General features: G+C 43.6%; 1 protein-coding gene across 1 annotated transcript; it reads left to right on the top strand.

Annotated features, from left to right (window-relative positions):
• Positions 1 to 218: 218 nt before the first annotated feature.
• On the top strand, positions 219 to 26,821 carry FGF9 (fibroblast growth factor 9). Its single transcript, XM_017831606.1, has 3 exons — positions 219 to 1,459; positions 7,942 to 8,045; positions 26,383 to 26,821. Exons 1-3 carry the CDS (start codon positions 1,183 to 1,185, stop codon positions 26,626 to 26,628), a joined length of 627 nt encoding a protein of 208 aa, XP_017687095.1. The 5' UTR covers positions 219 to 1,182; the 3' UTR covers positions 26,629 to 26,821.
• The last annotated feature ends 1,037 nt before the right edge of the window (positions 26,822 to 27,858 follow it).

Below are 27,858 nucleotides of genomic sequence, written 5' to 3'. Positions count from 1 at the left end.
GGGCTCGGGCTGGGCAGGCAGGGCGCTGCCCGCCCCGCTCCCCCCGCCAATGTCAGGGGGGACTCGGGCTATGCGGGCATCTCCCGAGGAGCCCGCTCCCCGCAGCGGGCGGGCGCGGTATATTTAGCATCGCGTCGCTTTATTCCTCCCCCAAAGTTTCGCCCACTTATTTATTTATTTGCCGGCGAGCGCCGCGCTGCCGCAGAGCGGCAAGAGCCGCTCCGCGCCGTGCCGAGCCCTGGAAGCGGCTTGGTATTGCAGCAGGTAGAGCTGAGCGCTAGGACCTCGGAGAATCCTTCCAGCAGCAATCAGGACTACCTTAAACCCAGCCCAATGCCTCTTCCTGCGCCACTCTGCGTGCTGGATGGAGATCCACAGTCAAGAGCTGCAGCTCAGTGCTGGAGTACAACATTTCACAGGGAGCCCTGCAGAAGCAACACCTGTTTCGAGCCAGCCAAGAAAGACACAAGCACTTGTATGTTGCTGCTTTGCTTGTGGATCGTCAATAATCCTAAACCAGTGGACATCTGCTGAGCCTCCTGAGAATTCTGGATAATAGATTTGGACGTCAAAAGTTTTTTTTTTCTTTTTTTTTTTTTTCTTTTTTTTTTTTTTTTGGATTTATCTCAGCCAACAACGTGAGATTTCCCCCCTCCCCCTTTGCAGGATTCATGCTGATGTATGCAGTCTGTTATAGAGTAAAAACAGCGCATGCCTTTCTGGAATCAGAATCCATAAATCCTGACGTAGCCTGTGCATCTTAAAAAAAAATCCCTATAACGCCTAGGTATTTAAGTTGCTATGATCATTCTTATCTTAAACCAAATGGAGAAACTACGGATTTTTTTTCTTTATTACAGTTGGATGGGCTGAAGACCGTATTGCTTGCTAAGAGCTGGGGATATATGCATTTATATAGATATACACATCTATATGTTTATAAATATGTCAGTGTGTGAGTATAAAGTGGTGGTTTCTTAGACTAACTGGTTTGACCTTGAACCTGTACCAGTCAAAAGAGAATATTACTTTTATTTATGCATTTAATGGATTGAAGAAAGAACATTTTCTCTGTAACTGCGCTAGGGAGGGGAGAGGAGTGGAATATACCTAATCTTATATCTCCTGGGTTTGGCACCATCATTATTGTTTATTCTCATTCTCTAAAAGCAGAATCTTCTGATGGCTCCCTTAGGTGAAGTTGGGAACTATTTCGGTGTGCAGGATGCAGTACCCTTTGGGAATGTGCCCGTTTTGCCGGTGGATAGTCCGGTTTTGTTAAGTGACCACCTGGGTCAGTCTGAGGCAGGTGGGCTACCCAGGGGGCCTGCGGTCACGGACTTGGACCATTTAAAGGGGATCCTCAGGCGGAGACAGCTATACTGCAGGACTGGATTTCATTTAGAAATCTTCCCCAATGGTACTATCCAGGGAACCAGGCAAGACCACAGCAGATTTGGTAGGTATTATCCTTAACCCTTTAGTGGTCATGTGATGAAATAATGGGGCAGAACTGCGGGCGGGGGGACGGTGGGGGGGTTCGAGGCGGGCGGGAAGGGGGGTTTGTGCTGATGACTGATCTGCCGAGGGGAAAAATGAGTTGTGTCCAGGGTTGCAGATGTACAAGAGCGGCACCACCGCGGCGGAGCAGGAGCCCTCGCCGAAGTCGCCGGGTGTTTAGTAGCGATGTTTGTGTAGCCTCAAGTTCTGCTTAAGAGCAGACGCGTACTGGGAGGTGGTGGTGGCGGTGGTGGAATTTTTGTTCGGGACGTTTCTGCTGAATGATTTGATTTCGAGAGTTTAAAGGGTTTTTAATCATTAACCACGACAATTTAAAATTCACCGAGTTTCCTGGAGGGAGTGGCTCTCGTCCTATACGCAAATTGACGAGGGCTTTTCTTTCGTTTTCTCTGCCGATTACCTGCCCTAGTAACTGCCCGAACTGCACACCCAGTCTGATTCGCTGCTCGGCGAGGATTCACCGGCAGCGCCCGCCGACCCGCAGCGGTGCTCGCCGCCCGCCCGAGCCCGCACCCGCAGCTGTGCGGCGTTGCCGGTGGCCGGCGGCCCGGGAAGGAGGGAGCGCAGGTGGGGTCCGGAACCCGCCGGGAATCCTGCGCCAAAATCTGCCTTTCCCGAGCTGTGTGGCGTGTCAGGCTGGCAGCGAATTTGAAATAGCATTCCATGGATTTCCTTTCCAGGGACGCTATTTGTGACTCAGCAGCGAGGGCTGAAGGGCTGATGGCCCCGGCCGCTCCGGAGAGCCTGTGCATGCACACGCGCACACATCCACACATGCACATGCACACGCGAGTCCAGTGGGCCTGGAGCTTCTCTGCTGTCAGGGAGTCTGTTAAAGGCTTGGCAGATTGAATGCATGAAAGTAACTAAAACAGCCTGGATGAGCTGATTCTTTGGTTTTTTTCTTAAGGAGGGGTGAGGAAAATACGCCAGGTTAGCTCACCACGCTCCCAGCTGTTGGAAGGAGTTAACTTGTGAGTGAACTAACCTGACAGCACTTAAATTCGGTCGTAAAAACAAAGTCCTGTGGTGATTTTTTTCTCTCTTTGTATTTTAATGCCAGATGTTGAACGATATCTAAGCTTTATTTTATTGCTTTGTGAAGCTGTTTAGATAATGCTGGTGTTGCAGGAGATGATCTCCAAAGGGCTCAGAAGGGAAGCGGGGGGGGGGGGACGACGGAGGAGGAGAGGACTGAGGCTCTCGCATGGTCGCAGGTTCATCCTCCATCCCCCGGCATCCGCTGCTCCCTGATACTCTCGTGCTGCTTACGGGCTCTGCCTCCCTCCCACGCCGCCCACCCGCCCGGGGTCCACGGGGGTGGGTGCAGGGCGAGGGGGAGCGTCGCGGCTATCCCCGGGGCACAACATCCACGCTTGCTGGCGAGAAAAAGTGCTGAAAGTGTTTCAGGCAGCCGCGGAGTGAGGGGAATTCTGCAGCTAGGCGTTTTCCTTGGCACAGGCAGACGCCGTGCGTGGCTGCTGAGCTACCGCCGCAGGTTCCCCTAGCCCGCTGCGGTGCGGGCAGAGAGCGGCGGGCGCGGCGCTGTGTGGAGCCGGCGAGGGAGGCGCGGTGCGGGGCCGCAGCAGGTGTAGGGCGCTGCGCACCGGCAGCCAGGGCGGTGTGGGGTTGGCGGCCCGCGGGGCCCCGCCGCCCCCAGAGGAGGGCCGCCAGCTGTTCCCCTTTGCAAGGCGGCGGTGACCACATTACTCGCGGCGTCTGTTTTTAAAAATGGCTATCCAGCCGCAGTTTAGGAAGCTGACAATTCCGAGGGGCAGCTCTTTCACCTCCTCGCAGCGCCTTGGCTTTAAATAGATTGGGTTTTTTGTCCTTGTCGGTTTGATCTCCCTCTCCCCCCCGCAGGACGCGCCCCAGTGACAACTCTTCTCCCATAGAGCGCGCCGGTGATGCCCCTGCTCGCTCCAGGGTCGGGTAGAGCGGGCACGGCGAACCCATGAGATGTGTTGGGGCTCCCGGCTTCTCTGGGGGGAGGGAAGAGGATCTCAGTGCTTTTGTATCGGTGCTGTGAGATTGCTGTTGTGTTTGCGGGAAGGTCACCGAATAGCAGATGCTCTTTGGGTTTTGGTGATTGTAAAGTCTTGTGATGATACTGGGGAGGTCTGCATCCCATCTCAGGAGCTGCCCGGGGGAGAGCGGGTTTACATGGTCTCCTCCGAGCGCGTGCAGGGAAACCTGCGCGCGTGTGCGTGTCAATGTGGGGGTACGCGTCAGAAGGAAGTTTTCTTTCAGGAATAAGGCGGACAAAGAGAAAACATTAGGGGCTGCGCGTAAACTCCTCTCTGGGCTCTGCCCTGTGGGAATCCCCCTCCCCGCACACATACACACACGCACACACCTCTGGAGAGACATCAGATAAGAGTAATTCTTTTGTGATGCTATGTTGGATGTGTGCCTATTGCATACAGTAAACCGAGCCATATTGTGTGTCTATACTCGCCCGGTTCTGGGAGCCCTGGCATTTCGCAATTCCTGCAGCAAGATGTCCATCTCTGAAAGAAAAGCTCCCCGGGAGAGTCCGGCTCGGTCCCCCCCGTAATGCGATCTCAGGTGATCAAAGCCTTATCTCTCCTGGGTCACAAAAGAATTTTTTTTTTGATGCAGTCTCCTTTAGTCTAGGGCATTGACTAGACACTAGAGTCATTGTAAATTCAGGAACTCTGTAACAGCGGAGAGGCGTGCCTCTGTGCGTCAGCACAAGTACTGCATGCACAGCATTAAAAAAATAGGAGCATGCAGGAAAAGGAAAAAAAAAAAAGCTTGTCAGCAGGTGACCTCCGCTCCTCGGGACCTGCTGCTACAAGGAACCGCTGCGTTCATCATCTGCGGGAGCCGCTCAGCCGCCCGCCCTCCCGCCTTCCCGGCCCGCCCTGCCTGCTCCGGCGCTGGGCTGGCGGGGCAGGTTCAGCGCCGGGAGGGCGCGGGGGCGGCTACGGACGGGGGGTCCCTGCGGCTGCCCGCCTCTTCTGCTGCTGTATGCGGCGGGGCGGGCCTGCCCCCCGCCCCGGTCTGCTGGCTCTCCCCAGAGACGGCACGGGGCGGGAGCAAGGCGATGCATGCGGGGAGGGCTCTGGCCCCCGGGACTGTGAAGCGTGGGCCAGGTTTTAGGGGGAGGGAAGGGCGCCGAGCGGCCTCGACAGTCTTCCCCGCTATTGAGTGTTGCAAGGGGAGGGGATGAGGGGAAGAGGGCAAGGGCGCTATAAGAGCCTGAAACTGAAGCAGGGCCCTGCTGCCTGGGGGGGCTGTGTCTTCCCCTCCCGTCTTTTAATTGGCATCATGTGGGGGAGCGGGCGGAGCGGTGACAGCTGCGACAGGCGGGACGCATCCCGACGGAGCGCTCAGCCCCGCGCCTCTCCGCGCAGCCCCGCGCCGCAGCCTCGGCCGGCGGCCGGGAGCAAGGGAGGGGGGCGCCGGAAGCTGAGGGGCTCCGGGGAAGTTCCTTCCCTCACCCCGTCACCAGGCTGTCCTCCCGGCGGCTTCTTAGCCACGAAGGGCTCTGCTTCCCTCGCCCCTCCCGGAGTGGGCGATCGCTGGACGCGCAGCAGCCCGGGGAGAGCAGGGTCCGGACGGTCCCTCACCCTCCCCTGCTTTTCGCTTCCCTTGGAAGCCCTACAAAGAACTGGCTGGCAGAGTTTACCGTCTTCGTTGTTGTCTTCGGTGTGTTAGAGTGCTAAGGGGAAACTAAATTGCTTCAACCCATCAATACAAAGAAAGCCTATATGTAACCAAAGACAAAAATGTGCAAAGGGCAAAGCGGCAACAACAAAAAGACCGCGTAGTTCCAGAGGTGTTCATTGCTTAAAAACCAAGGGAAATTTTTCTGTAGGCCCGTTCTTCACCAGAGCTAAGCTAGATGGAAGTTAAAATTTCGCGTTTGTGAACGATCTACCCCCTCTCACCTGTGAGCCTGACAGGAGAGCATGACCAGCCTTTATGTCAGGCTGGTGTCCTGCTGCTGTTCAGCATGGTCAAAGTTGGATCATGTAGAAGAAGGTGCATGAAGGGCTGATGTGTCAGGAATAAATAACTTCCCCAAAACTTTCTTCCTAAACTTCTTGTGAAGTGGTTTCATTAAAGAAAATGCTCAGAGTCTGGTGAAAAGAAATTCAGTACCCCATGTACTGAGTCAGTTATTTCCTCAAAGCTTCCCTTCCCCGTTTTTAGCTATAAATAGGCCCCTAGCTTTTAAAGTTTGGAGATGCCCTGATTTCCATTTGATCCAGCCTCATTTTGAGGAGGATTATCTATTTTAATATCTGGTTCAGGTCCTAAGTACTATCCATATATTATAGAAACTATACAGTGAAAATATTCACAGAACTGTAGGGGCAAATCATGAAATCCTTAAACTGACAAGGCTTCTGTAAGACTGTATGTTTCACCCCAGATAATCTCTTGAAGGACTTAATATGGCACATAAAACTTGCTGTGAATAGGCTTTTGAATATTTCAAATGAAGAAATCTCTATTCTGACTTCAAATATGTGGATGTTCTTTGCCACAGTACCTTAAATTCATCTTCTACACTTACGATAGGATGTGACAGTGTTTTTTGTTCTTTTTATGCACTAGGCAGCATGCACCCAAATATTTGAAATTAGAACAGCAATTAAAGACTACATTTAGACTGTTGTGAAAGATGCCAGACTCACTAACTTAGCTACAGTATTGTATAATACACACTTAATGTAAGATTTTAACTTCAATTAAAATTGCTTGGTAACATGTACCAAGTAACACGATATTTTGGTAAAAGCTTTATAGAAAAAACCTTAGTAAGAAATCTGGAAGTACTACATGTCCAGATATAATAGGAATGTTTAAATTGTTTCCATGGATCAATTGTATCTGAGATACTACATACACCAGATAAACAGCATACTGCCACTTTATATTACTTAAAAGAATCCAAAATTACTAAATATTTTTATTTGTGCATATGTAGAGAATAGTTTAAGATACTCAGGCCTTAAAACAGGATTATCAAAACAGTAAGACTATGGTGTTTGTAGTACTGAATAATATATAAGGTAATGATCAATAGTCCCTTACAGGGAATACTTTTCATCTTCACATTAGCTTGGCTATAAATTTTCCCTATTGACTTCAACTTGTGCCATGTTAGATTTGTGATTCATGCCTGTTATTGATTAGTGCACAACTATTTTGTGGGAGATGCCAAATTAATTGTTAGAAAAATCCATGAAAGTGCTTTTTTATTTGCCGCATGAGGCTCAACACATACTATACCCTTATTTTATTATTTCATATACATATAGTTTCCCATGAGCTTTAAAAATAGTTATATGGTGGGCTTAGGCATGAAAATTCACAAAATATATTGAAAATGCTACTCTGTGCTTTATTTTGTGACTCAGAAAGTAACACAGCAGCATGCTTCTGAATGCTGCTGGATAACTCCTGTGAGATCATTACAATCTAAGATGAGCACTCCCAAATAGAAAGCAATTTCCATTTTTCACACAAGACTTCTAGGTTTGTGCAAGGCTTGGCTGGTAGCATCCTCATTGAAGAGGTAAGCAATTTGCAGGGAAGGCTGCCAGAAAATCCCCAAACCCCCAGAACCAGATGAGCCAATACTTGATACAGATACTTGCTGTACTGTGCACGTGGATGCTGAACCTGGGAGCTTTGCAGAAGCAGTGCTTCTTGGCAAAATATTATTTCTACATGCACAAATGTCTGTGTGAGCTTGTTCTTACGTGCATGGGAAGAGTTAATCCTGTGTACACTATTACTTAGGTGTAGGATATTTTAATTTTTGAATTTGAGATGAATAAATAATAACATATCAGGGAAAATTGTTACTATCTAAACAGAAATGAATGAAAGTGGACTATACTAAGGATTTTAATTTCTCAAGCCTCTGGAAGATCACACTGTGAGTAAATCTTTCCCTGTATTCCTGGTTCATTGATGGCTGGAAGTAGATCTTTTGGTTCCATGTGTAACATTGTTTTATCTCACAATTCTGATTAAATCGTATTTTTTCAGAATTTATTTTGCAAGACAAATCTCATAGGTTCCTCACTTCTACTAATTCGGACACTCTAAACACTTTTTTTTTTCTCTGAATGTACTATCTGCTGTGCAGATCAGAGTATAATTGAGTTTGTGTTTGGAAATGATGAGAAAGATTAAGAGTAATCTTTTCATTTGGTACATTAATGCTGTTTGTAATTCATCATTCTAACTGGCACTCAAAGGACTTTAAGTATTGTATATTTGTTTGTTCCTTATGTTCCTCCAAACAACACAGAAAATGGGAAAACAGCCTTGAAAATAGCTGCTTGACACTCAGGGATCAGTCACATCTGAAAAAAAAAAATCTTTCAATGGAAACAATATATGCATTGTTTGTTTTTTTCCTGCATTTTATAGGTATACTGGAATTTATCAGTATAGCAGTGGGCTTGGTCAGCATCCGAGGGGTCGACAGTGGACTTTACCTTGGAATGAATGAGAAAGGGGAACTGTACGGCTCGGTAAGTTCCCACTAGCCTTGGGCAGTTATGATACTTGTATTCTATGGGGGAAACACTAGCTTCTACAAGCTCCTGTTGCACTAGGTGTATATGCTGTATGAGCACTCTTTCTGCTCTAAACATCTTGCAGTCTAATTTGAAACAAGACCCTGTGGGTGACATAATGAATATGGGAGAGGGAAAAGGTGACAAAATTAGGAAAGAGTAATAATGGACATGAATGGCAATTTAGATACAAGCAATAGAGACTGATGGCCAGAGCTGGTCATTGAAGACTAAAAGATTTGTGAAGACTGTAAGATCTGTGAATGTGTCTTTTTAGTAGAAACTTAGACGGAGTGGCTTCCTTTTGTGCGTAGGCAGAGAGCTTTCTAGGAATTGACAAAATAAGGTAGAGCGTGAGGGAAAGGACGGCATATGTAGATGAGAAAATGAGAAACAGAAGTGTGACAAAAGTTATAAAAAGTATGGGAACGAGGGCAAGAGGCTTGGTGGTCTTGTCCTGAATGTTCCGCTGGTGCTCCCTAAGGAATGGCAGCAGGAGTGAGTAATGGGTATGAGGGAGGAGTAAAACTTGGTATTTCGGACGTGGGAGTTTGCCAGCCTACCTGCAGCTGATGGGTGACTGTTCTCAGCAGCATGGGCTGTCTTCCAGCAGAGGAGAGTGTGTGTGTGTGTTTGTGTGTGTGTGTGTATGTAGGACGTGACCCTTATCTGGGAATGATGTATGCTGGAGTTCACACTGTGTAGACTGTGGGCAGGGGGCATCTGAAATGGATCAGGTAACTCCCCAAATGGTAGAAGGCAAACTCTTCTAGCAGTAAAATGTCAACCTCCGAGGTTTACAAGGACTAGAGGGGCAGTTGTCTTTGAGGAAGAGGATGGAAATATTGAAGGGTAAGCAAATGTCTAAAGGAAAGTGAAGCTGTGTATTCACAGGGAGTCATTAGAAGCAGAAGAGAAGATGACAATGGTCAACTGATAGAGTAAATGTTGCAGAGAAACACTCAAAAAGAAGTTAAAGTGATAGAGTGTGTAGCTTTGGGTGTAGCTGAAGATAACTGTGTCACAAGGAGCAGCACTAAGTGGGAAAAGGTGGGGGCCACAATGAGAGTGGGAGAAAACGTGAGATTTTGGTGGTGAATGGGCAGGTGGAACAGAAAGAGTAAGAGGGAAATGCAGCTTCCATGAATGTGATCCATGGAGAAGTATAGGGAAGCGAAACCAGAAAAGTCCAGCAGAAGTGTTTTTATAAGGGTGTCCAGGTTCACCGTTCTCTTTCTAGTAAAGTTTTGTGTGAGCGAGGGGAAGGGAACTATCTCCTGAGCAAAGAGCAGGCTAGGGGAGGAAGCCAGAAAATACAGATAATGACAGTGTATGTGGGAGGCAGAAAAAGAGGTAGTAGAATGAGGGGCAAGACTGGGATGGAGGATGTGTGGACATGGGAGAAGGTGAGATATAGAGCTGGTGAGAGCCAGTGAAGTGGGAAAGGCCAAAGAAAAGGGATTTAGCATAAATAGTAATACAGAGGAGGTAAAGTTTGGAAGGATGGAGAGGGAGTGAGAAAGGGAATGGACACAATGACAGATGTAAACAGGTTGCCTTTGAGGAATAAGCTGTCATAAATCACAATTGTTGTGCAGTTGATGAATGTGATTAAGAACTAGCAAAGTCATGAGTACTTTTATGGTTCAGTTAGGCAGCAAAAAGGCAGAACAACAACAGTAATATGAATCAGTAATGTTGATAATCATCAGTAAGAGTAATCATTTAAACTTACAAACATAGTGAATCAGTTACTCTGCATTTCAGATATTCTGAGAAAGAAAATGTGCTTATTGATAGAGCTTAAATGCATAGACTTGGGAAAACAAATGTTACCTTGCTTTTCTGTGTAATTTATATTTTCTATTTGCAATATGTTTGACTGTCAGAGTGAATTACTCAAAACATTCTTTGCGGAAGAAATACGCACAAGAAATTCTTTGTAAATTACTAAGCTCACTGCATTTATAAAATAGTTGTTCCATGAACAGCAGTTCTAAAAGAGTCTGCTTTCCTAGGGGTTTGTGTCTCACAGGACAAGACATGGGTCTCCCTGACCTTCTGTCCCTGCAATAGCACAAATTCCTCAGCCTTTTGTGTTTCTTGTATGGAGAAAGAGACAGTATTAGCTGTCCATGCTCACCAGATTGTCAGTTTGCAGGGATTACATAGTTTACCACTCCCAAGTGGGATGTGCAAATGATTTCTCTTCTTTACCATGCCTCTGATTAGTTGAAAAACTGATAGGAACCTAATTTTCTTGAAGACCTTTGCCTCCTGATTGAAACTAGTTGAAAAGCCAAGGAAAGAGAGACAGGCAGGCAGATGGATGTGCAATATAATTGGATAGCCTCTTTTCCCTAAGAAAGGACACTAAAAATATGAAGCCATTCATAATGGAGAACTGGCAATCTGTGAGGCTAGAATGCAAAGTTCAGGTTAAAATCTGATGGATGATACGGCTTGTTGTCAGCCTCCAGAGATGGGACATACTAAAGAGTGATGGTAATTGAATTACATTACTTCCAATGAAATATAACCTCTAATGGCTACTCAATGTGATGATGCTTTAAAGCCTTGTCAACACTAGCAATCCTAGTGCCTATATTTCAACAACTGTCAGCTCTCTTAGAAACACTGAGATAAGCATGCCTCAGATCAGATTTTTGTGTAGAATTGGCTGGACATTTTTAAGTGACAACGTTTCATTTTTGGTTTTGGTGAAAAAATCCACTTAATTGAAAAGTAAGTTCTCTGAGGGAATAAATATTACAGCTTGAACTAGAAGCAAGGCACAATCCAGCACAGAATTATCTCTCTGGTGAAGTAGAAGACTAGTTTAAGCAAGATTAGTTTTGAGACTGATATGTGATAGACTGCAAAAAAAATAATTCAGTTGTTCACCTGCATTAAGCAGAGCAGTCACTTGAGTGGAACTGTTCTGTTGCACCAGTAAGTTGTCCTTGTGCTGCTGCGCTGGGAGCTGGATCCCTCTGTCTTGGTTTCTTTTCTAAAGGCCATGAATAACACCAGCTTTTTCATGGAGTAGGTACACTTATGACACTGTGAATGTGTTTCCTACAGTGGGAAAACTGTTTCCTACACACAACTGAATAGCAACCTAAGAAATACTTGGTATTGCTCCACATTAGCGTTGTGGATCTAAGTAGGTGCTTAGATCTACCACTTGTAAGGCATTCAGTACTGAACACTATTGGAACAGGTGTCCTTTGTCTATGACACTACCATATTCATATTCAAATTACTGCATGAAAAATATATTAGGTGTGAATCAAATCAGTGACCTAAAAGACTTCTATCCTTCTATGTTTGAGTTTGAAACATTTGTCACAGGAAGATTTTTCCCAGTGTATTTGTGGTACCACTGGAGATGGGACATATGGCAAAGCAGAGCAGCCAGGGTTGGTGACCGCTGCCAGTTTTCATGAAAGACAACAGTAAAGGCAGTTTCAGCATATCTTGATCAAAACACGTTACTCTTGTCCTTCTCAAAGTTCTGCTTTTCTTCTAGATTAGCTGCCTGACAAACTCTTCCCAAAGTCCCACTGTTACAGTGGGCAGTTCTGACTGCACTTTCTGGTCAGAAGGGCACAGTGATTCTTATGCTGCTCTTAGGCAGGTATGTGTAACATAGTGTGGCTGTTCTCAAGTTCTTCCTCAAGCCATGGATTCAGCCAGGGAAAGCTGAAGATGTATGTATGTGATACTGCAGAGAAACCATTGGTAGCTACATGGCAATGACTTGGAAGCTGGTTAGTGACAGCAGCTTTCTGTCTTGTCTGTCCCTGCTCTCCTTTTACCTTGTCTTTCCCTTGCAGCCTGCAGCTATGACTCATCAGGTTTTACAACATCTACTGTGCTTGTCACTGGAGAAGAGGAAAAATACAAACTACAGGCAGGACCCTAAGGGTGTTAAGAGAAGATTCAAAGACTGTTTCCTTCCCAAGTGCCAAACAGCTCTTGCCAACACCTCTGACAAGAACATTAGCAAACGTGTCTTAGCTGTGCTCCTCAGGGCCATGCCATGGAGTGAGGGAGGTCTCTCTGATCAGTCTCAAGACCTTCATGCTTTTGTGGGCTGTTCCCATCGTTGTGCTGCCCTTGGGCATATTAAAAGGTGGCACCTACGTGGCAGATAGTGATGTGTACCCATGCCATGGGGTACCTCTTGTTCCCCCTGCGGGCTGTCCTCTGAGGCAGTCCTATGCTATCTCAAGCACAGCAAGACCATGGAACACCCTCACCTCAGGTGCTCTGGTTGTCCTGGGCTCTTCTGCAGTAGAGAGCTGTGCTACATCCCACTCCTGACATCCTTGCCCCACCAATCTCCCAAGAACATGGACTCGCCCCACTCCTCTTCTCAGACTAGATATAAGGAAAAAAATTTTTTACAATGAGGGTGGTGAGACACTAAAACAGGTTGCCAAGACACATTGTGGATGCCCCATCACTAGAAACATTCAAAGTCAGGTTAACTGGGGCTCTGAGCAACCTGATGCAGTTGAAGATGTCCTTGCTCATTGCAAGGGGTTTGGACTAAATGAGCTGTAAAGGTTCCTTTAAACTCAAACCATTCTATGATTCTGTGAAATGCTGGTGCCTCCATTGCTCCTTGTGTCCTTGGCAGGTCGCAAAAGACAGCTCAGGTTGGATGGTCAGGAGGAATACTGGTAGTTGGAAGATCTGGAGCAGCTATCAGGGAGCTGTGCAGAGGGAAGGAGGAAGGCAGGAGTGGAGATGGTGGACTTCTGGAGAAGGGGGAAAGAGCTAGGAGTGTATAGAAGGAGAGGCCAGGGGAGAGTAAAGAGAGAAGTTTCATGTCGCCACAGAGCAGCTGGGACAGAGCTGAAGAGCCCAGACTGGGAACCAGAGAGGGAACTACACACCTCTGGGTTTGACTTAGAGTGTGTGTGCTGCAAGGTGATATTTAGGAACGCTTTTAACAGAGTAATAAATTGCTGTCCTTCAAAAAATTAACTGAAAGCTTGTTTTGGGATACCAAACTTGCCTTTTGCTCCTAAAACACTAGGCAGAGGGTGGAGGAAGATAGAGGGAGAGAGAATTGTCCTTGAAGGAGCATGTTTTCCCAGCAAGTGTGCAGGGAGGTGACGATACGCTTCTTTGTTGTCCAAGCAGGGCTGCACCTGCAGTGCTTTATGCTTTTGTTTGGGTCCCCACAGTCCTGGAAGGGCTATGCAGCTACAAAGGCAGATGAACAGAATTTTTTTTGGCAAAAAAGGTTTGTCATAGTTTACTGAAAATTGCTTGATGTAGGCATGGATTTGTTTGGCTGCATTCTAAAAATATCTTTTACGTTCCCATGCAAATAAGGGAAGGGAATCGTTCAGCCCTTCAAAGGTTAGGTCAAGGTGCACGGAAACAACATCAAGAAAAAAACAGGTTGAAAGTGCATGTTGGGAACAGCATTTGGGCCAAGTATATGATCACTACAAGCATTTAAATAAATTACCCTGCAGTGTCATCACACTTTCCTTTTAGTGTTAAGCACCTCTGATCTAAAGCTTTTCCATACGCTTCAGAGAGATTTTTTTTTTAATTTTTAATAATAATCTGGATTATATGTTCATCAGTGTTCATCAGAGGTACCATGGCTGAGGTGAGCCTGGAAACAGCACAGTTGCAATGCACAATTTTTGGAAGGAGAATTAAATGCAATTTCCTTGAGTGAAGGCACAGACTTCTAGGCTGAGTGGTCAAATCCCAGGAGGGGTAATGGCTGCAGCACCGGATTAAAAACCCTTCTGCTTGTGTTGTTATTATTATTTACAATAATAAAGTGCCTTTTGATAAACAGTATAAATGGTGGAGAGACAGAAGGCAGTTTCTATGGCAGCTGACTTGCAAGGAGTGGTCAGGTTTTCCTCACAAGCAGCATTGCTCAGGAAAAGCTGGCACTCTCGTGATCAAAAACCTGTTGGTGTGTTTTAGCAAAAACAGTGATTCGTGTCTTTCTGAGTAAATCTGCTTTAAGCAGGAGACTGCAAGAAGCAGGCCTGTAGGTAATTTGATGGGCAGACTCTGAGATCTGAAGAGGCCCAGTTCAAAAAGGTGATTATGGCTCTGAATGTAAAGGAAACTTGAAACTTTGTCAGAAATGCAAAAATCCTGTGGAAACACTATCCCAGAAAGGGTGAAACTGCAAGCAAGGATTTGGAGACTAAAAGGCTGTGGGTGCTTAGCAGAGGGTCTGTGAGGAATGGGAGAAGGGCAAGTTGCAGAAAAACCTGTGTCTTAGAGATGTAGAAGCATGGGGATAAAATGGCAATTCGTGCAATAAAGCTGATTTGGGTCCTGAAACATATACTAAGATATAAAGCGAAATCTTTTTAAGCTATTAAATGAAAAGGAACAGGAGTCTTTGCCAACATGGTGTGCTCAGGTGGGACTGTAAATGGAATACAGTCTGAGTGTGGATGCTAAGTGGGCTAGCCCTATTTCTGATATATTCCTTGGGGTGGAAACATGGGTCTGGGGAATTCCCTGTCATGGGATGAACAAAGGGAGCAGGGGCAGCCAATAGCACTGCTAAAAGAAGCGACTGCTTTCCCTCCAACCCTCCATCCGCTCCCTTTTCCTGGCACAAGGGTTTCTTTGCTGCCTGGGGAATTGAAGCAGGAAACTGGAAAACAAATCTGGACAAGCAGAAGGTCTTCAGCCACAGTGGTTCCTTCCCAAGTCACCAGAAGGTGTAGCACAAAGGTGGGAGCAAGCCCTGGTGAGGGAGTGTTTGCTTCTCTCCAAGGCAGTGCAGGTGTTTTCCATCCTCAAGTGTGTGTGTACCTCTGGCTGCGTGGTTTATGTTTGGCTGAAGGGCTGTCAGTCTGACTTGGGTTGTGCTTGGGGCATAGAAACATGCTTCTAAATGAAACAGTAGAGGAGGACCTGGAAGTACACGCAATTAAATAATTAAATTAAATAAATTGTTTCAGGCAAACCTCGTATTTTATTTTTGGTAGGAATTTCTTTTTCTGGAAATGGGAAATTGTGCTAATCTGCAGGGCTGTGTTAGGTATGACCCACAGAAGAGAGCATTTGTTACAGTGGGTAAAATTAGTGTTAATAGAAGACTTGTATGATAGATGGTGAAAACTCTGAGGAGAAGACAGCAATGGGGAGTGCTGAAAGGTGTTAGACTGGAGTGAAGCTATTAGTGGAGTTTTTATGGATTGGTCCTTGGACTGATTGTATTCCCTGTTTTTATTAGGGACATTAAACATCTCACCATAAAAAGGTAGTGATGTATTATTGAAATTTTTGCTAAGCTGGGAAGTATTTGCAGCACAGGAGGCAACCTCACAGAAGGGCTCTGGTGACTTAAAGTACCTAAAATATTTGCCTGTGAGGCTCAGGGAGAGCTCTGTCAGTGCCGCTACATACAGCACTGGGAGGGTTCAGTCTAAATGCACAATGCAGTTGGTCACTTGTGTTAAAGAAGATGGATTGAAACCAAAACAGGTGCAGAAAGGGCTTACTGGGATGATCAGGGGGATGAAAAGGCTATCAAATGGAGTCTAAAGATTTTGACTTAGCCTGCAGAATGAAAACTGAGAGGGTATGCTCTTGCTCTCTGTAAATATGTTGAAGTTTAACACCAGGGAGGAAAAAAAAAGTCCTTGAAATAGAGTACAAGGATGGATTGGTTTGAATGGGTCACAAGAAAGCTTAGGCTGGATAATGGTGAAGTTTCAGGTTGTGAGGAAGCAAGATTTTGAGCTGGCCAGAGGGAATTTTGCGGGGAGCTGGGAGATTAAGCATAAATGCTTTCTCTGCACTGTACAGTAGGAAACAGCTCTGCGATTGTGGACATTTGTGGAGGGCATAAGTCTGAGAAAACCCCTGAAACTTGAGCTACCTCATCTACTTCACCTTTGCAGACAGTCTCTCTTGGAATTTGGATGAGCAGCTTTGCTGGAAGCTGGGTGTTGTTAAATGATGTTCTCCACAGGTACCAGCACTGGGGATGAGAGCAGAAACTGCAGTCCACTCAGCAAGGTATGAAGGACTCAGTAGAAAAGAAAGGTCTTTTGAGATGTGGGTACTGGTTTAGGAAGAATTGAAAGTTCAATTAATAAGCTTGACACAGCAAGAAAGCTTTGTGAGAAACTGTAACTGTTGTGGTTCTTTTTAAACTATGGCTTCAGTACTTTTTAAATCAGAATTTCACAGACTATAACACCTGTCACTGAAGACTAATAATAGTGTCTATGAGATAGATACTACACTTTTCCTCAGATCTTTGATATTCCTCAGAGGACTTAATTTCAGATGCTTACTAGGTCTGAAGATAATTTTATATGAGAGAAAACCTTCAATGACCTCGTTACCTTGGTCTGTAGTTCACTGCTGATCTTGGACTCTCACTACATGCCTGGGACAGGATTAGAGTATCTTCTACATAAATTATGTACTATATATGTGTGTGTGTGTGTACATATATATAAAGCTAAGCTTTGTTAAGCAAGATTTTACTCAAACATTAGTTTGATGATTTGCTTTCCCCTGGCTAAAGATGTCTGGAATTTTATGTTCTTATGAAAATAGGAGATTAGAGATTCCCTCTTTCTATTGTGTATTTCTTTCTTTCTTGCTGCTACACTGACACTTGTCCAACATGTCAGGAGGTCATTTTAGGGATCTAAAGCCACAGAAAAACCCAAAAAACTTGCCTTTTTTTTTTTTTTTTTGGAAGGGTTGCTTCACTTCTGGTTTAGCTTCCTGAAACTGGCTTGCTGCCTGTTTGGGCAAGCACTAGTGCTCAGTGGGGGAATCAGGTGCAATGTGGAATGGGAGAAGGGTTGAGCACTGTGCTTCTGAAAGCAGGTAGTTGTTGAAGTTGGCATAACTACGTCACAAACCCAAATCCTACCCAGCAAGCAAGAGTGGGACATCTTCAGATTCTTTTCTTTGCAATTTTGTTGCTCCCAGTCACTGCAGCCTGAACATTTCTGGAGCTAGCTGTGTTAACTATCCAGAGCTGTGAAAAGGTTCAGTGTCTTCGGCTGATCTGAGAACACTCTGTTGAAGTGACCTGCTAAAAGAGCATCAGCAGCAGTGACACACTGAGATGTGCTTGGGGATTATTCACTGCGTCAGATAAAGATCTGATGTTCTCTGTTTCTGATTCAGGACCCAGGGAGATGTGAATGTGGCACTCTCTCCCACTTTGCCATTCATCGTTTTCAAAGACAGAGTAGACAAAGTCCACCCTGCAGGGACTTCATTAGGGATTTTGTCTAAGTTGAGATTTGCTTTGGGGTTTGAATGTGCTCCGGCTGATTTGGTGATGGGCAGTAATGCAATTCATTTGTGTTGCATTCAAAAAGCTTGAGAAATAAAGCTTGTTACAGTGCAAATCCATATTTTCCCCTTTATAAAGCCCCTTTGTTTCCTTTTCATTCCTTTTATAAAGGCAGACCTCTGCCACTACTTTTGATTTGAAGATAAGATTTTATATCTGGGTACCACATGCTGCTGCTGAGGTAAAACTTGTCTTCAGGTGTGGATGCTGCATACTTTTGAGGTCTGGCCTAGGCCATGCATCTTTAATCTGCTAAACTTTGCTCTTCAAATTTAACACAATTATAAGAGGCAACTGTGACTCAGGAGAAATTCTGACTTGATTCTATTATGGTTGAAATACTGTTGACCTCAGTGGAATCAGAATCAAACCTGCTCCTGTAAACCCACCAATTAATTTTATGGTTGTGTCAGCAGATCCCAATCAAGATAAGAACTCTGTTGTATTCATAATTTTAAAAATGTAAATCTAGACAAGGTTCCTGCCTGTGAGAGTTTGCAATTTAGAGACAGTCTTTTAGCGTGTATAGTTTTGCATAGCAAGGGGGATTTTGGCCTGCTGATGCCTTTGTTAGGACAGCATCTATTGTAGTCAGACTCAGAATAGGAAACTCTTTAGGGAAGACTTCAAGAAAATATTTTGAGTTATTTTAGAATATAAAAATGTTGTAAAGTTTAAACAAAAAACCGAGTTCTTTTTTTCCTTATACTCTAAAAACCTGAATTCTTTGGAAAGTCCATGTGTTGCAGGTACCTAGTAGACCAACAGCCTGGTCTTTGAGCTCTTCAGTCACCAGTTCTGTTCAAGTTGTTATTATATATATATATATATATATATATATATCTTGTTTTTTTTCAGACAGAATGACAACTTCTTTCATCAAAGCTGAAATTAACTGCATGACTGAAGTCTGACCCATTGAAAGACAGGTCCACTGGCGTGCATGTGTATGTGAGGAGTAGGGGTCTCATGGAGGAGCAGAGCCACCTGACTTCCAGCATTTCCCTAAGGCAGGGCATAGCAACACCAAAGATGAGGGAATTTCCCGAAAAATATTAAGGAAATACTTTTTGTTCTACTCAGAAAGTGAAATACTAAAAATTACGTATCTAAATCCATGACTTTATGGAGGAATTGCCTCTGGGAAAAGGAATGGGGGAAGTGTCTGAAGAGTCATCTCTGGAGAGATCATTTATGAGAAGTGTTTGTCAATGGAGGAGCACTGCTGTCTGAAAGGGGAAATGTGAACATCTTTTCTTCAGCAGCAGCTCTTTGAAATGCTGGCCTTCCTTCCTGTCCAAAAGAGGTGGGAAATTAAAAGGCCTCATTTTTAAACAACTTAAACTGAATATGCTATTGAATCCTGCCAGGTAAAGATTTTAGAGTGCCAACTCTTTGCTATAGTGCCCACCAAAGCACCGTAGATTTTAAAATCTCTCTGGCAAGTTTGTTGATTTCCAAGACTCCGGTGGATGTGTGGCATTTCATTGAGGTGGGCTGGACCTTTCGAAACTGTGATAGCCTGTGATGCTGTGTTTGTTTGTCATCCAGAATGACAATGTGGTCAGTACTGTCCTTGTCCTCTGAGCTAGTACCTAGCAGGTAGCTTTGCATAAAATTAATAGCAAAATACAGAGACAGGCTTTTGTTCATCAGTCCTTGACCAAATCGTTTTGCTGAAAGAATAAAACATGAAGTATTTTAGTGTACATTTACGTATAATAATTATTTGGTCCCTGTGGCAAAAGTGTTTTATGAGAGGCACTGAGCATTCTGCTGGTTTTATGGTGACACCTTGTAGCTGAGAGATGAAATGCTTCTCTTATGATGGATAAATCCAGTTTGGGGGGTACTCACTGAATGTAGAGATTCACGCAGATTAAGTGCCTTTTATCCCCCACTTTACAATGTTTTTCAGCATATGAGTTTTGCTGCTCCTGCAAGAGGCAGCACTTTCTGCTGAAAGAGGGCCATCTTTCCTTTAAGCCTGTGTTCTGTGCTTAGAGAACCACATAACAAAGTAAAAAATACTGACAAAACACTTTTGTGCTATGTTCCGTCTTGGTTAGATTTAAGGAAAGCATGTTTTATTTAAAAATGTCCATTCAGTTAAAAGCTTAAGTAGTATTCAGGCTAAAGAGTATGTGTGTGTAGCTGTAGGATAGCAGCCCTAGTTTGATATATATGTTGTCTTCTGACAGAAGAGAATTTGTGGAGTGGGGAGCTGGGGTAGGTCAAGTTACAGCTTTCAGTAAATCTGAGCATGCCTGAAATGGTTCTTTTAGTGTCTTAAAATATTTGTTGCCTTTTTATCATTGCAAGCCTGATCCATGTTCCATTTAAGCTGGTGGGAACTCTTCCCTTGTCTTCTTTAAAAATTGGCTCTGACCCCTGTATCAGATTGCATACCACCTTGCTTTCTGATTCCTGGAAGGGTTCAGCCAAGCGTTATAAATTAGATACTTAGATAACATTGATGACTGCAGTTCTTGATTGTGCTGGGGGAACCAAAAATAAAATAGAGGTCAGAAGTGTGACTAGTAAATGACACAGTGTGGGCCAATTCCTGCTGGCTTGGAATGTAGGGGAACACGTTTTTTTGTTTGTTTGTTTGTTTGTTTGTTTGTTTTGTAAGAGTTGACTTTGTCTTGGTACTACTCCACTGTGGTGTGGAGAAGGAAGCTTGTTAGCTTCCAGAGAAATGACACTGTGACAGCTTATGTAGCCCGAGACTTGTCCCTGAAGTTTTGTCATGACTTCCAAAAGCATCATGAGCAGACCCTGGGTATTTAGGTGGAAATGAGTTTTCATCTCATGCACTTAGCTGGACAGATCTAAATCAAGCCTTTATAAACAGGAACATGGCTGCTGATGTGCAGCCTATGCTGACAGGTGCAAGCTCAGGCACAGTGGGGTTGCTCGTCTTATAATGATTTCATGTCCAGGGAGGGCATGCTTAAAGCTTGACAGATGCTGCAAAGAAGACTCTCAAAGGGGTGGATATCAGCAAAACCAAGAGCTGAGGAGCTGGCAGTGGCAAAAATGGATTGAAGCCTAATTGGCATCTCATCCTCCTGCAGCTCATGTCAGAACTCCATAAACAGCCCTGGGATAGTGTAGTACCTATCCCAGTCTGGTCCCTCCAGAGAAGGTCTGTGATAGTGTGGAAAGCAAGGGAGTGGGAGAAGTGGGGCAACAGGGTAAAGGAATGAAGGAATGAAATCCCTCCTGCACTGACAGTCTCCTGGGATTTTACTGTTGATGCTGGAGTCTGCTTGCTTTGTTCAGGAAGCTCTGCCTTTCTGTCACCTGCATAGGGACATGGAATCACCACAGGGTGTGTATCTGTGTAGGTATTGTGGCTTTTGGCAATCATGATACCAAGGGGACTAGGTTCTCTTGGGTCTTGGGATGTTTTGTATGAAAAATATTAATCTTTAAGCACTGTCATAACTACTCCATGGCAGCAGCACAGAACAGTCACACATTTTTTTTATTTATTTTGTAAGTGGGGATTTATATATAAAAAGAACTGTAACTAAGTGGCTTAGGAGAAGAAAGGAAGATGAGTGCTCCATCTCTGTGACAGTACAAGGTGACCTCAGGTAGGGAGAACGCAATTGCCTAACTGTGGTTTTGCCAGGACACATTGTCTGATTTCCCTCATCTCATTAGAAGTGCTGTGAAATATGAAATGTGTATGAGTGGCAACATGGGTGCCTGACTATTCGCCCCATCTCTCCTCTGGCCCTGTAAGGTTTCTGTCTGAAAGGCTTGTGGAGAAGTACTGACGCAAACACAAAAAACCAGTCAGCTGGTCCTTTTGATAGACTTTTTTTCCTTCTCTTTTTTTCTTTTTCATGTTCTGTCAAATTATCAAACAAAGCATTCTGAAAAAAACACTGCTTGGAGAAACTCATCAAAGAAAGCTCTGTGACACTCACAAAGTCAGACACTCAGTGTGCAGAGTTTGCCTCACACTGTGGTCTAATTTGGAAAAGAAAGTGGAGCTGCTTGGACCCTGGTATTTGGCTTCTCATTGTGGCTGGAGTTTGTTCACCCAGCCAGAGACTAACAGGCTTAGCATGGGAGTTCAGACAATACCACAGCAAATGCTAAACTAGACTTTTATTTATGACGGCTCTGGATGAGTGTTAATTATTAGCTGAACATAGTATGTTCTAGAGGCTGTTTGCATTACAGCATGGGAAGGGCCAACGGCATGTAAAATGTGTGTGTTGGTAGGCAGAACAGCAGAGCAAACCACTTCAGAAAAGAATAGGGGTTTTTTGTTGTTTCTCTTCGCTACATACGCAGTTTTTATTAGTGCCATGTAGCCATAATGAGGGATTTCCATGAAATTATTTAGGAGATTATATATTCGAACATGATTTTATTAAGACAGAATGGATTAACATGGTGATGACGTGCAGCAGGTATATAGGAAGTGCTGACTACATCAGATATATTTCTTGTTAATAGTTGTTTGGAATTCTGGGTTAGATGTTTTCTTGTCTCTTATGAATCACTGTAGCAGTTTGCAAAAGGGAAAATGATACATGATATAGAACAGAATAATTTGCTAGGCATGAAAGGTATTGTGATTTTAGGAATGGTGGTCTGAAGAGGCTTCCTTCTGTCAGATTACAAAATTAATGAGAGTTTTAGATCCATAGGGTTATTTAAAAGAAAAAAGAAAGAATATTAAAGTGTTTTGTATAGGACCCTACACTGTTCTTTCAACTACTAAGCAGCACAAATATCTTATGTTCTTTAGAGTCATGAAACCATGCTCTGAGCAGTGTACGTGTGTTTTGTGTATTTTCACTTATTTATAATGAACTACTTCACAGGAATAGCTATTCTTAAACAAGCTAGCAAAACTTTCATTGTGATGGCTGTAACTATGTACTTTAATAATTTACAATGCCACTTTTAATTGGTCTGCCTGGAAATAGGAAAACATAATTATTTTTCTCCTTTGTTAGGTGGTAGAGAATGTAGGAAGGGAAAGGGGTCCTGTGCTTGCTAATTGACCAGGCATTAGCAGACTTCTGAATTGAATCTGTCTTGGAGGTTTGTGCTTGTGATATGTGCATCTTCGTACAATTCAATTATTTGAACATTCCGAGTTAAAAAAATTAACAGGTGAAGAGTGGAAATGTAGTGAAATGAAAATCAATTACTTTGAATTGAATGCTCTATGAACAGTCCTCACAGAAAACACGTGGAATGTGGTGGAACATCTGATTGATATAATTTTGAGGTCACCTCCTTATTTGGCCCTGAACTAAATTATTTGAGCAAGGCAGGCAGCCTCCCCTTTCACAGGAATGCAGGTTACTTTCCATAGCTGTTCCAGTTGGGTATGTTTGGTATTTGTGTCAGCTTTCGACCAAGACATCTAGCAACTTTAAGTATGGTGCAAGGAAATGTTTGCACTAGAAAATTGATAGAGAAGTCTGTTGCTAGAATAGAAGTATGCAAAAATTGCTGTACTCTAGGGCTAAATCTTGCTTTCAACTATGAATAGAGGGACTTTCTAAAAGTCACAGCCAGAAGGAGAAATGCAAGCTACTTATGATCAGGAAACATTGTATCCTTTCCATACTGGAAGAGTTGGCTTTCATCAAGACTTTCCCATCCTAAGCTGGTGGGGCAAGAAGGTGGTATTGGTCGGACGGACCAGCCTCACCCCTGCATTGTGCTCGTTTCTGGCTTGAATAATGGAGTGCATACTTAAAACATGAGTGTAAGCTAGTAATGCTGTGCAGGCTGGTGGTAGTACATGGCTTGGTGGTGGACTCGGCAGTGTTAGGTTCATGGTTGGACTCGACGATCTTAAAGGTATTTTCCAACCTAAATGACTTTATGATTCTACACAGATGACTATCCTGGTGGGTGTTGATTTCTCTCTCTCTTGGTACTAGATGAGCCATTATTGTAATAACCTTGCAGGGCATGGGAAGAAGGGTATTATGGGATTTTAGTGTCCCACAATACTTACAGAACCTGATCCAAAGTCACTGACACCAACTTGCTCCAGAGCTTTCTGACTACAGCCAGAACTTCTAGGTGTCCTAGAAGGAAAAGGTTTGATGAATTTATAAAGAAATTATTTCACTTCTCTGAAAGGCTGATTGTTAGTGTCCCTACATATCTGATCCTAAATCCTGACTGCTCTGTCAAGTTCATGACGAAGTATTTGCCTACTGTTTATACATGAATTTCTGCAATTTTTGAAGGACAAAAGAGATGTAGCTGTGTTGTGAGTGAATAGAAAGTAAAACCAGGATAGGCTGGTAAAATAAAGATTGAATTTGTAAGCTTGAAATCCATTTAACTCATCTCAAGTGCAGTACAGTGCAAACCCCCTGATTCAAGGTCTGCTAGTTATGTGTGCCACAGCACTGTCATGATCCATCAAACCTGCCAGATAAAGAGAGGCTATTTTAAAATTTCTCCTTCAGGGCATGGGGAAGTACTGTTCTTGCAAAGATAGAAATTTATGATGATGCTAAAAAAAATGCAGATGAAGTGAATAATTAATGAATTCAAGACAGGACTGAAATATCTTCCTAAAATGCCGCTATTTTTAGCAGGGAGTGCTTCTGCAGTGCTTGTCATGTGATCCTACTGCCTTCTGAGAGCAGGAAAACAATTTGAATTGGCTTCTCTTTCCCCATGGACCTATATAGGCCCAGCATATAATATCCCTTAGCATCTGCTTCTGTCTTAAAGCAAAAAAAGTGATTTTAAACCTCATGCAAAATAAAACACTAATGAAACCTATACTTACAGATAATCTTTATTGCAGCTGAATATTTTTCATAGTAGTTTGTACTTTTGAGGCTGTACAAGGGGGATACTGCAATGGGTGTAACTCGCAGCTGCTGCTGGTCCAGTAGTACTCATTGCAGCTGCATTTTTGAGCTAGCAAAGGACATAGAGACAATTATCAACTGGAGGTTGCAAGGTCTGGCCCATAGATAAGGGTTTAACTTGACAAATTTGTGCTTCTTTTGCCTATCACCAGTATAGAGTGTTGCTGTGTTTGAGCTACTTAGAACATTAAAAATGTCATAGTCAGAAATGCCTCTAAAATAAGTTATTATATCCACACAGGGATACAGTTGCTGCCACAGTGAATTCTCAAGTGTTTAACATCCCTGGTCCTGTCAGGGATTTCTCCTTACTGAGTAGTAATGAGGTACCCAGTACTCATTCAGTCAGAAATCAGAAGCTGCTCCCTTGCTGCCTTTCTTGCCTACTGGAGTTGCCACATGTTGAATTTAGAAGAAACCTTAAAATCCCAAACCTTTAGGCACTGAGGAGGACCCTGGCTTTGCAGCTCAGTACCCAGTTTGTACAGGTGTAGAGGGGTGCTGGCTTTCTTTCCCCACTTGAATGTGGTTTGCTTTTCCCACATGGGATGTTTACTGGGTGGCTCCTGTAAGGTGTGTAAGGCTCCTTGGACCTGACTGGGACCCCAGTCCTCAATCCTAGTGAGCTGCAGAGCTCTAACCTGGGAGCAGAGTGCTTGCCATGCAAATCAGCAGTGAAACATCTGGGCCAAAACACATTGCTTTGGGAAAGGGTTGTGACCTGAGTCTCAAGCAGCAGAGGTGGCCCCAAATGCACCTGCAGCCCCAGGGCAAGATGCAAGCTTCGGTGATGGTGGACTTTGGGAAGCTTCTGTATTAAGTCATGGAAGGTGGCTTCTTGAGGGCACTGGAGCTTGAGCTGTGGCTCCTTTCTTGTATTCGGTTGCACATTTATGGCATAGGTGTCACATATGCTTTGCTGCATCTAGTTCTCGGTCTCTATTTTTCCTTCTCTGTGCCTCTATCTAAAAGGACTTTTTTAAGATTTCATGTCTGTAAAACACATGCATTGTATGGAACTTTGTAGTAATTAGAAATTGATCCTCATCTGGAAGCTTGGTTTGGTTGATATGGTGTTACTGAAGTGAGAACCTTGTTACAAAAAAATGTATCGAACTATCATTATATTTTTTGTGCCAGCTGAAAAGACTATTTTCAGGCTTATTTTTCCCAGCTTTCCATCAGCTCTCCCATGCTAGAGCTCATTGCCTTTTTTTCAGTGTTCTTGCTCAGTCATTTGTGTGAGTCCTTCCTAAAATAAATCCTGTTATCAGGTGGCTGCATTTTAAGCAAACCCCACCTATTTAGACCAAAAGGTTGTAGAGGGATACACACAGATTGAATAAGTGGGTCAATTGGAAGGAGTGAAATTCTGTTGCTGGGGATCTCATGAACAGTTGATGTCTTCAGTGGGTCAAGTCAGTAGGACAGGACACAAGGACAACCCTGGTAAGGCAAGTCTGGAGGACATTTCCTTGCCTAACTTCATCTCAGCACACAGGGTTTGTGTTCCTGTTCAAATCTCTATTGGGTCGTGGTTCCATGATGCAAATAATAAAACAAACGAAGGGTAGTAAATTATATCTTTTTAAATTAATGAAATGCATTGAGTTCTCCATGCAATGAGAAGACATTGAGATTTTAAGACCATAAATTTTGTTAGAGTCCTGCGAACCCGTTCTAGTTTTCTTTACTTATATCTGTTTGTTTGAATGCCTGCACTTATGATTAAAGCAATTAGTTATACAAGTCCAGTAAGGTCTTGTGATCTGCTTGGGAATGATCAAAATCGAAAATATCTGTTTTCAGCTTTGTAGTTTCTGTATTGATTTGGGCAATGAGACTTTGGGAGAATCATTTTTGCTTTACATAGAGTTATCCACCCCGTGACTGCCTACTGAAATAGCCAGCAATACAGCTTTACATAGCTAAAACTAGGAGTATTGAAATGTTTAATTTCACAATTTAGCAAGGAGGTACTGATTTCAAGCTATGGAAACAGTAGTTCTTTAACAAGTAGCTTATTTTAGTGGCTATCTCCTTACTGCTTTTTCTTTTCTTTCCACAGGAAAAATTAACCCAGGAGTGTGTATTCAGAGAGCAATTTGAAGAAAACTGGTATAACACATATTCATCAAATCTATATAAACATGTGGACACTGGAAGACGATACTATGTTGCGTTAAATAAAGATGGGACTCCAAGAGAAGGGACTAGGACTAAACGGCATCAAAAATTTACACATTTTTTACCTAGACCAGTGGACCCTGAGAAAGTACCGGAACTATATAAGGATATTTTAAGCCAAAGTTGACAAAGACAATTCCTTCACTTGAGCCCTTAAAAAGTAACCACTATAAAGGTTTCATGCGGTGGGTTCTTATTGATTAGCTGTGTCATCACATCAGCTCCACTGTTGCCAAACTTTGTCGCATGCATAATGTATGATGGAGGCTTGGATGGAACATGCTGATTTTGTTCTGCACTTAAAGGTTTGTCCTCCTGGAGGAGAGCCTATGCCCACTCGCTTGATTTAGTACGAGAGGGAGCGCGAGAGAGTGAGTGTGAGAGAGAGAGAGAGAGAAAGAGAGAGAGAGAGAGAGAGAAAGGGAGAGCATGAATGGGAGTGAGAGCGCGAGAGAGAGGAACCAAGGGGAGGAGGAGGAGGGTGAGGAGGAGGAAGGCCTGATGCATGCTGGGGAATAGACACGCTTTTAAATTTTTGATCAGTTGTACTTCGTCATATATCAGCATAGCTGCCATACTTTGATTCATCAGGATTTTTGGCTGGTGGCCTGCTCAAGTGTACGCTGCATTTACAAAGGCATGGAGGGTGCAGTCTTACTTAAACAAGAGACTTTTCAGTTAATCGCTCTCTGGGTCTCACCCCACTGAGTTTAAAGCAAAGACCTCTTAGTAAAAAAAATAAAAATAAAAAGTTAAATTTATTTATAGAAATTCCAAAGGCAACATTTTATTTATTTTATATATTTATTTATTATATAGAGTTTATTTTTAATGAAATATGTACAGGCCAGATAGGCATTTTGGAAGCTTTAGGCTCTGTAAGCATTAAAATGGCAAAGGCCACTATGAACCTGTGGTGAATTCATGCAAGTAAATATAAAGGTGCATGGATAAAAAAAACAACAATAAAAAGGTAATGACAATAATAATAAATTCTAGTGACCCTCATGTACTAAAGGCGACAATCTCTTTTGTGCCCATATTATTGTACAATTATGCACACCACTCATGACACTGAGTCCTCACTCTTCTGACTGCTTGTTTCATAGCTTACCCCAGAGGATTAAAGAGAAAACTGGGTCTTCAACTTTTTTTTATGTGTCTGTAATATTTCCTCTCTGATAAAATGACTTCTTACATCATTGTAAATTTCACAGCTGTGAAAAATATAGGGGTTGGAATATATTCTACTTGTTAAAACCTATTGCAGATTATACCAAAGCTAAGTGATAAATATGCTTTTTTTTTCCTAAAGAGAATGCCAGAAACAACATAATACCAACAACATTTGTACTAA

Source organism: Lepidothrix coronata, unplaced genomic scaffold (assembly GCF_001604755.1).
Source record: "Lepidothrix coronata isolate B3197 unplaced genomic scaffold, Lepidothrix_coronata-1.0 Scaffold193, whole genome shotgun sequence".
In the NCBI taxonomy this organism is placed as follows: domain Eukaryota; kingdom Metazoa; phylum Chordata; class Aves; order Passeriformes; family Pipridae; genus Lepidothrix; species Lepidothrix coronata.
Note: the sequence above shows the minus strand (reverse complement) of the source record. Positions and strands in the feature narration are given on the sequence as shown.

Bases quoted from the DNA above. Each gene is read 5' to 3' on its own strand.
- FGF9 (XM_017831606.1), top strand. From the start codon at position 1,183: ATGGCTCCCTTAGGTGAAGTTGGGAACTATTTCGGTGTGCAGGATGCA. The intron at 1,460-7,941 runs GTAGGTATTATC...TGCATTTTATAG, and splicing joins GCAAGACCACAGCAGATTTG to GTATACTGGAATTTATCAGT. The intron at 8,046-26,382 runs GTAAGTTCCCAC...TTCTTTCCACAG, and splicing joins AAGGGGAACTGTACGGCTCG to GAAAAATTAACCCAGGAGTG.